At 42.4% G+C, this 9,766-nt stretch overlaps 1 protein-coding gene across 2 annotated transcripts; it reads left to right on the top strand.

Moving 5' to 3' along the window:
* The first annotated feature begins 38 nt into the window (after nucleotides 1-38).
* Nucleotides 39-9,595, top strand: LOC111805625 (sister chromatid cohesion 1 protein 4). 2 transcript variants are annotated; one of them, XM_023690763.2, is made up of 16 exons: nucleotides 39-844; nucleotides 1,869-2,130; nucleotides 2,238-2,335; nucleotides 2,430-2,479; nucleotides 2,660-2,709; nucleotides 2,843-2,915; nucleotides 3,070-3,364; nucleotides 3,485-3,964; nucleotides 4,058-4,507; nucleotides 4,614-4,758; nucleotides 5,016-5,152; nucleotides 5,227-6,161; nucleotides 6,428-6,461; nucleotides 6,571-6,673; nucleotides 6,872-7,001; nucleotides 9,109-9,595. In XM_023690763.2, exons 1-16 carry the CDS (start codon nucleotides 721-723, stop codon nucleotides 9,205-9,207), a joined length of 3,465 nt encoding a protein of 1,154 aa, XP_023546531.2. In that variant the 5' UTR covers nucleotides 39-720; the 3' UTR covers nucleotides 9,208-9,595. The 2 variants fall into 2 exon arrangements, with proteins under 2 accessions (XP_023546531.2, XP_023546532.2); XM_023690764.2 differs by having other exon boundaries at nucleotides 40-844; nucleotides 3,581-3,964.
* The last annotated feature ends 171 nt before the right edge of the window (nucleotides 9,596-9,766 follow it).

The following is a 9,766-nucleotide window of genomic DNA, read 5'->3' as shown; positions in this document are numbered from 1 at the left end:
TTGGGTTTTTGCTCACTGTTCCTAACTCCTTGAAGCTCAGAGTGTCACCACACCCGCTTCTTCAACCTCATTCTATTTCTCTCTCTCTCCCCCGTTACAGACAGATTCCTTTCCTCTCTCTCTTCAATTTGTGGGTCAACTCGGCCCGATCCGGTTCGCTCGCTCTTCTTCTCTCAACATTGCTTCTTTTCTCACTTGGTTCTTTCCCCACTGCTTCGTTTTCTGCTCATTTTCCTTCAATTCTCTTCACGACTTCGCTTTGCTGGGATTTCTACCTGATTTTGTATCTGGGTTCGAGTTATTTTGCGCGTTTGTTAGCGGAGTTGTGGTGTTCGAGCTTTTGTGGGAGCCCCACTTGGGTTTTGGGAACTGGGGTCTCTTCTTTTTGGGGTTCGAAGTTCTGGGGGTTTTGGTAGCTTGGTTTTTTCTTGTTTTTGTTACTTGGGGTTTGTAGTTCTCGGGGTTTCTGTGTGGAATTTGGTTGGAGGTGCCTAATTTGTGTGTTTAGTGGTGGAATTTGGGGGTTTTTTTGGTGGGTTGGAATTAGGGTTTTTGTTGTGAATTACACCAATTGAGTTGGGTTTGATTTGTCTGATTGTTTATGGTGTTCTTGGTGCTCGTGGAAATGGTTGTGGCATCCAAGTGTGTCTGAGAGATATCTTGTTGGCTTAGAATTTGGGTTATTTGGAGATTTTCATGGTTTCATAGGTGAAGTGAAAAATGTTCTATTCTCAATTCATATTGGCCAAGAAAGGGCCGCTTGGGACAATATGGATAGCGGCTCATTTGGAGAGGAAGCTGCGGAAGAATCAAGTGGCGGACACTGATATCGGGGTCTCTGTTGGTTAGTATTTCTTCACTCTATGTTCTTGGTTCTTCATTTCCTCCTTTTGTTCTTAGACAAATCAAAGCTAGAACGTTTCATAAGGGTAGATTATCTTCTCATGCATTGGGAATTTTTTGATAGATTCGTGTTAAGAGCTGATTGAAATTTTTGGGTGTTCATGCGTTTCTTGAGTACTATGCTCTTTCTATATGTAAGGACGTTAATCTTTTGATAAATAGAGGCTTTTGTAATATGGTGTAAGATTCTATGTTGGTTGGAGAGGGGAACGAGGAGAGGGGAACGAAGCATTCCTTATTAGTGTGTGAAAACCTCTCCTTAGCATACGCGTTTTAAAAACCTTGAGGGGAAGCCCGATAGGGAAAGCTCAAAAAGGACAATATCTGTTAGTGGTGGACTTGAACTGTTATAAATGGTATTAGAGCTAGACACCTGGCGGTGTGTCAATGAGGACGCTAGGCCCCCAAGGGGGGTGGATTGTAAGATACCATGTTGGTTGGAGAGGGGAACGAAGCATTCCTTATAAGGGTGTGGAAACCTCTCCTTAGCAGACGTGTTTTAAAAACCTTGAGGGGAAGCCCGAAAGGGAAAGCCCCAAAAAAGGACAATATCTGCTAGTGGTGGGCTTGAGCGGTTACAAATGGTATCAGAGCTAGACACTGGGCGGTGTGTCAGTAGGGATACTAGGCCCTCAAGGGGGTGGATTGTAAGACCCCACATAAGTTTGAGAGGGGAACGAAACATTTCTTATAAGAGTATGGAAACCTCTCCCTAGCATACGTGCTTTAAAATCCTAGAGGGGAAGTCCGAAAGGGAAAGCCCAAAGAGGACAATATTTGCTAGCGGTGGGCTTGGGCTGTTACAGACAGCCGTGTGCTTTCTATCTAAATGAAATCATTGTTGGTTATGAAACTTATATTTTGTAATATTATGGTTCCATATAGATGCATTTTTTGATTTATTGATTGCGCTTCCCTGGTAGAGGAACTAGGAAGTTACTTATTTATTCGAGTTTTCGGAACAGATTCAATTCTTTTCCCCGACGTGCCAATTGCACTGCGATTATCCAGCCATCTTCTCCTTGGGGTGGTGAGGATATATTCTAGAAAGGTGGGTTACCTATTTGACGATTGTAGTGAAGCTCTGCTTAAGATAAAGCAAGCGTTCCGTTCTACTGCTGTCGATTTACCACCTGAAGAATCTACTGCTCCATATCATTCTATCACTTTGCCCGAAACTTTTGATCTCGATGATTTTGAACTTCCAGACAACGAACTTTATCAGGGGTTAGTTAAAGGGTTTTCAGTTCTGTTTATAATGAACCTGCGGCAATAGCAACAAAGCCGTGTTGTAGCGTTTTCCCCTCAGTGAATGACCTCTAATTTTGCTGCAGTAATTATGTTGATCATCACGTTAGTTCTCGGGAGCAAATCACCCTTCAAGATACTATGGAGGGTGTAGTCTACACCACTTCTCAATTTGGCTTGGATGGTTTGTATTCTTTGCTACACGTTCGATGTGACGATATTTTAGTCAACTACATTAAGTGCTGATCCAAAAAACTTTAATCTTCTTGGTTTTGCAGAACGTTTCGGTGACGGAGATGCTTCACAAATTGGTTTAGATCTCGACGAGGTAACATAATATGAGAAACTATTTGAGAAGGCTGCCACAACGTGGCTAGCAATCTTGCACGATTAGATGTTTGAAAGCGAAAGTACAAATGGCTAGTTTTTCCTTCCTTTCTTCTTCCTTTTCCTGCATTTCCTGTTTGTAATTTTGTCTCCCCCTTTCCCACTTACTGATGACAAGCAGGAGCTCTTTGCGGAGAAGATCACCGTTAAGGAACACGATGAGATCTTAGAGTAAGCGTTTTATATCTATATGATATTTTAAAGCTTGACTGCTATGATTAAAGGCTCTTTTTTTAAGGCTATATCCCGTCTACCAGTCGACCCATGTACTCAAAACTTGTTTTGTTCGTGTGTGTGAGTGCAGTAATGATGTTCGGGCACCTTCTCAATCAACCGTCTTGAAAGACACAGATGCGAATATGGAGGAAATCCTGCAGGTACGTGCTAATCGGTTTCAGGTTAATATAGACTTATTATCATCTGATGATTTAAGATTTCTCTTTATTCTTTTATATTCTGTGTTTATTGTTTGTTTAGCTTACGAATTGTCGTAAGAATTGGCCGAACATTGCTAGTTTGTATGTTACGCAGGATCCAGCATCTACCACGAGACGAGTGGATGAATGCAACTTGTCTAGCGTACGGGATAGTGATGGTTCTTTGAAAGTGGAAGATCATAGTACAGATCTGGAAGCTGTCGGAATTGAAGATAATGAATCCAGGAAGTCGAATATTTACGGTGGTACTACTGATGTTTTAGGTTGGTCTTCCCATAATGATTTGGATTATGAGAGTACAAGAATCATGCATCCTGAAGAGAATGGCCATCTTTCTAATGACCCAAAACTTGAACAGTTTTCGTTGCCAACGGAAAAGACGAAAGGAGGTAATTACCTTTTAACTTTTTCTCACTCGTGTTGTTCTCTAGAATCCTGATAATCATGGTTTGCTGCTTCTACCGAAACGATAAATCCCGTCTTCTGTAAAATGCTCATCTGTATTACAGATGCATTGGGTGGCCCAATCACAGGAGAAGAAATGAACAATGGAGTTGTAATAAACAATGAGCCTGAAATGACCTTTCTTGATCACGTTGATGCAGAATATGACCGTACCAGATCTTCGTTAGATGCAACTGCCGTGTCTCCTAGTTGCTCCGGTGTCACCCCTGATTTGGAGGACTTTGGCCATAAAGCTCGTTCGGATGGCACGTATGCATTAGCATCAGAGGGTCAACTATCCTTAAAACCCATGGACAACTTGGTTGAAGTGATCTCTCCTAGAAAAGTTGCCCCGGATTCAACGTACCGAGAGGAATCTCCTGGGAGACCTGAGGTTATTGATGCTGAATCTAAGGAATTTCAGGAGCCGAAGGACACCGAGACTCAAAATTCTTTCAATGGTGAAGAAATTACATCCATGGAGAAGCCTGTGCTTCAGGCATGCAATTCCCATGGAATCGAACGCGATAGGTCATCTCTTGAAGGTATCGATCGGTGGTTATACCTCATTCTTCTGGAGCTCCCATGATATACTTCATAACTTCGAGAATTAATTAGTTAATCATTTGTGATTTTAGGCGAAAGCTACCAGGCAACTGATGCTGTGACGCGAAATTTGGAAATAAGCGAGAAAGGCGGTACAGAAGTTTCGGAAGATGGACAGGCTAGTTGCAGGGATCCAAACAAACCTTTTGGTTCTGCATTGTCTAATGATATTTGCACAGAGATTTCGAATAGGTCTCCGACCTCAGACTTCCCTGCACCGGAGAAGTTGCTGTCTGTACCAGAGGGCCTTACTGAAACACATGGTGACGACTTACCGTTGTATTCTTCACTGGACAAAGGAAACTTGACCGAGGACGACGGTGTTTCTGGAACTAAACTTTTATCTGGGAAGAAGCGAAGCTTTACTGAAAGTACTTTAACAGCCCAGAGTCTTAACTCAGCCGAGTCGGTTGGGGTGCACCTATCTAAGAGGGTTACCGAGTCCATTCCTGATGATGATGATTTGTTATCATCTATTTTAGGTATTATTACATTCCTTTTGACATCTCTATGACAGTGTGCTGATATTTCTGACTTTCTAATTGGTAGACTAGGATGTCACTGAGTTAGTTTTTTCTGTTGATTTAGTTGGAAGACGATCTTCGGTTTTGAAAATGAAACCGTCACCTCCTGTGCATGAAACAATATCTTTGAAACGTTCGCGACCTGCACTCCGAGTTGGCACCTCAAGGAAGAAGGTGCTTATGGATGATATGATGGTTTTGCATGGAGAGTATGTATCATATGCATCCATTTTTTATATACTCGATACAATATTTAAGTTTTACTTTATTATCGATTTATAGTTCCTCGTTATTTAATCGACGAGCTTTTTTTGGAGTTGTCTCTAACCTGCCATTTTAAATATTTCAAGAAAAAGTCCGTTTCTAGTACACATTTCACTATTTATTTTAATTGGTAATTACTCACCTTCGCCGTGGTAAACGGGAGTGCTGAGACACTAACAGCATGTGTACTATTATTATTCAGCACAATACGTCACCAACTTACTAGCACTGAAGACATACGTCGTGTTCGGAAAAAGGCACCTTGTACTCGTCCGGAAATTTCTATGATTCAGAGACAATTCTTAGAAGATGAGATTTTCAGTGAATCCATATATTCAGGTATTCAGGCATTCTTTATATAATCTCTCCTTGCTTGCTAATTAGTAATCAACTTTTGTTTCCTTATGCTTTAGGTATCTCCAAGGAACTGTCCTCATTGCATGCAGAAGCATTTAACCTTAGTGAAATCAGGGTTTACGAGAGGGATCCCGTCGGTGCTTCGACCGAGGCAGGAAACAATTTCGAGTCTGCTGTTAGGCCAAATACCACTGAAGAAAGTGCTACAGAAACAAACCCTGATGCGGTGGTCGACAAAAATGATTTCGAATCTCAGCCTTCTCGGGCTACTATTCAGATCGAAACTGAGTTGGCCCAAGAGTTAGCCTTAGAGTGTCCTGATCTTGATGTTCAAGACCAGCAGCAAGTGACTTCAACTGAGAATGCTGGACTGGAACCCATTGGAGAGCGAGAAAAAATTGATTCTGAAGCCGGAAATATTGCTGATGCAGTCGATAGCTTCGATATCAAGGAGTTAGAGTTGCCGTCCTTAGTCATCGGGGATAAATATGATGATTTAAATGCTTCGTTGCAGATGGATATTTCTTGCTTTTCTCCGGAGAAAATATTGGAATCTCAGTCTGGTGTTGAAGATACTTTTACGGTGGAATCGGGGAATGTAGGTCTTGACACTGTTAATGCTAATGATTGCACCGAGATCAGAGATAACGTTGACGATGAAAAACCCGATCACAATGTTTCCCTTGTAACTTCACCTCGAGAAAATGGCGCCAAACCTGCCGAAAGCATCTTAGATGTTAAGTTAGGGGAAATCGATGCAGATGGAGTAAATACAGCAGATTTCGTTTGTGATGAGAAGGATGGAGCTTCTCTTTGTTTAATTGATGGAGCTCAGATGGATTCTCAATATTCACCAGGATTCGATATGGATTTTAAAAGTACCTCCTTCAATGAAGTTGTGAATCCGAGCTATCCTGAAGAAGCTGATTTGCTCGATATTGTGGACACTGAAATGACTGTCCTCGATCGTCCAATAGCCGAAGATCGTGGTGTATGTTTCTCTCTTTTTGTTCTTTTTAAAGCATGAAAGGGTTGGATTACAAATTTTTTTGGAAAGAAAGAACGAACACCCATCAGTCCCCAAACGTCATGTTTAGGAAGAAGGAAGTCGAATTCGTGGGTTCTTACTGTTCTAAATCAATACAAATGTTCTGAAATTGTTTATTTTCTTTGTACATAATTTCCTGAAAAAGCGTACCCTTTATTTACGTCGATACTTGTTTGCTTCTCGTGTCTAAAATTTTATTTGTCGTGCAGGACTTCGAGGATGCCACGGTGGCTAATGATATAGGTTTGCATTTCATGACATTCTTGATTCTGTACTTAGCAGTGTCCTTATTGTGTTACATAAGAGCAACTCTTGTTGTTATGTTTGCTCACGATGTATCGTTTTCCTCCAGAATTTTTGAACGCAGATGACGACGATGAAGAAGATGAGGACAACGCGCAATTTGCAGCTGATCCTAGCTTTCTCGAAAACAGTGGATGGTCGTCCCGCACCAGGCATGTATTTTATTACTCAACCTACCTTCTTTTTCATCGGATGAAGTTTTACATTGATATATACGCTCTAAGATGGTGTCGTTCAGATAGTTATCGTGTACGGTTGATGTGTTACTTCTAAATGAAGCCACTTTTCGGGTTGCCTTTTCGTTTCCTTCATAATTTTACCGAACACGTCGTTTGTATTCTTTTAAACAGGGCTGTGGCTAGATATCTTCAAAATCTCTTTGATAGGGACTCTGTACATGGGAGAAAGGTCCTTCACATGGATAACTTACTCGTTAACAAAACTCGGAAGGAAGCATCGAGAATGTTTTTCGAGACACTGGTACGTCATTTTGAACCCTCGTAGATTTACGTTGTCGGCACCACGGAATGATTACAAAATGTGGTCTTGGTTTCTGAGTATGGTCGTCGATCGATATATTGCTATCTAGGTTCATGTTTGCCAGCCAAAATTTCTTCCTACTGCTAATTGTGCATGGTTTTTGAATACCACATAGCTAGGAAAGGCTAGAAATGATGTCTCTATTTTGTGAAGGTGTGTTGTTTGGATTCACTAAGGCAAATGAAATGTAACTAGGGCTCGTGTTTGGCTGATAGGAGGGTTTATTACAGGAAAGAGAATGTTGGTGCAGTCGAACATTGATACGGGAGTGCCCGTCAATGAGATCGAGCCTCTGGCTTTCTCGGATCTTGTGTTCTTCATTGTTGTTCTTGATCCTAGGACTAGTAAATTCATAACCAACGAGGAAGAAGATGATGAATGAATCAACTTTGCTTTAATTTCTTTCCTTGAGAAGGAAAGAGGAGTGTAAGAAGGGGAGGAAGAGAAGGTAAGGAGCCGACACCGACGCCGACGTTGGCACTAGAGTTGGAGGTTTGGGAAGAGGGGGCGGGGCAGGAAGAGAAGGAGGAAGAAGAGGCGGGGAGGAGGCTCGACAATAAGAAATAGGGGATGGGGTGTCGGAAATACTCGTAGAAGTAATTTGATGTGAAAACTTATCCTTCGTTTGTTGGAGACGATCTCACATGTTGTAGGTAGACAATTGGAAGATTTGATGTGTAACGACCCAAATCCACCGCTAACAGATATTGTCCTCTTAGGGCTTTCCCTCCCAGACTTCCCCTCAAGGTTTTAAAACGCGTCTGTTAGAGAGAAGTTTCCACACTCTTATAAAGAATGCTTCGTCCCCCTCTCCAACTCCAACTGATTTGGGATCTCACAATCCACTCCCCTTCAGGGCCCTGTTGGACTCCCCAATCCACCCCTTTCAGGGTCCAGCATCCTTGCTGGTACACTGCCTAGTGTCCACCCCCCTTCAAGGGCTCAACGTCCTTGCTAGCACACTGTCCGGTGTCTTGCTCTGATGCCATTTATAATGCCCCAAGCCCACCGCTAACGGATATTGTCCTTGTTGGGCTTTCCCTCCCAAACTTCCCCTCAAGGTTTTAGAACGCGTCTGTTAGAGAGAGAGGTTTCCACACCCTTATAAAGAATGCTTCGTCCCCCTTTCCAACTGATTTGGGATCTCACAATCCACTCCCCTTCAGGGCCCAGCGTCCTCGCTAACACTCATTCCCCTCTCCAATCGATGTTGGACTCCCCAATCCACCCCTTTCAGGGTCCAACATCCTTGCTGGCACACCGCCTGGTGTCCACCCCCTTCAGGGGCTCAGCGTCCTTGCTAGCACACCGATTGGTGTCTTGCTCTTATACCATTTGTAACAGCCCAAGCCCACCGCTATTGTCCTCTTTGGGCTTTCCCTCCCAGACTTCCCCTCAACGTTTTAAAACGTAGCTGTTAGGGAGAGGTTTTCACACCATTATAAAGAATACTTCGTTCCCCTCTCCAACTGATTTGGGATCTCACAATCCACTCCCCTTCCAGGCCCAGGGTCCTTGCTAACACTCATTCCCCTCTCCAATCGATGTGGGACCCCCCAATCCACCCCTTTCAGGGTCCAGCATCCTTGCTGGCACACTGCCTAGTGTCCACTCCCCTTCAGGGGCTCAGTGTCCTTGCTAGCACACCGCTCGGTGTCTTTCTCTGATACCATTTGTAACGGCCCAAGCCCACCACTAACATATATTGTCCTCTTTCAGTGTCCAGCATCCTTGCTGGCACACCGCCTAGTGTCCACTCCCCTTCAAGGGCTCAGTGTCCTTGCTAGCACACCGCTCGGTGTCTTTCTTTGATACCATTTGTAACGGCCCAAGCCTACCACTAACAGATATTGTCCTCTTTGAACTTTCTCTCTTGGGCTTCCCCTTAAAGTTTTAAAACACATCTACTGATAATCTTCTGGGCTTCCCCTTGGTTTTAAAACACGTCGACTGATAATCTTATGATAATCTTATGGTGTTTTGTGTTCTTGAATACATGCTATTTGCTGGATCATTTATGCATAAACTTATATCCCTCTTTCTGCAGGTTCTCAAGACAAAGGATTACCTCCATGTAGAACAGGAGAGACCCTTTGACAACATTAGTCTAAAGCCAAGAATAAATCTCATGAAATCAAGTTTCTGATTTACTTTAGGAAAAGGCAGAGATACACAGCTGGGGAAAAAACCACAAAAAAAAAAAGAAAAAAAAAAACCAAAAAACAAAATGGCTCCGGTAGATGTTAGTTCGACGATACACCTCTCGGGATGTCGATAGCTCTTTCCATCATCAAAAACTCCCCTTCCCAACAAAATAATCTTTTGTTTTTCCTTTCTTCTTTTTCTTCTTATTATTATTTACATATTGCTTTGTTTAAGCTAGACGTTTATGTAAGTGAGTCAGTGAGTCGGGTCAAGTCGAGTCGAGTCAAGTGGGCATATCGTATATTAATGTGTTTATGATACCCAACTTTTGTATTATGACAGATACTCTCATGTATATATTATCTGTAAAAATAGTCTTTGCTATTGAAGATCTTCTGATTTATTTGTTGGAATCATCCATGGCTTCAGAGATGCTAGCAGTGATTTTTTATGTAAAGAAGCTAACCCGAACGTTAGCGTCGTATTATATACAATGGATAAGGAATCACTCCAATATCTTAAGTCAAGAACACTTGTTTTAGATTCGATTCACTTTGCCG

The sequence above is a fragment of the Cucurbita pepo genome, chromosome 11 (assembly GCF_057944985.1).
Source record: "Cucurbita pepo subsp. pepo isolate OVF chromosome 11, ASM5794498v1, whole genome shotgun sequence".
In the NCBI taxonomy this organism is placed as follows: Eukaryota; Viridiplantae; Streptophyta; class Magnoliopsida; order Cucurbitales; family Cucurbitaceae; genus Cucurbita; species Cucurbita pepo.
The sequence above is the reverse complement of the archived record's forward strand: the minus strand, read 5'-3'. Positions and strand labels throughout refer to the sequence as shown.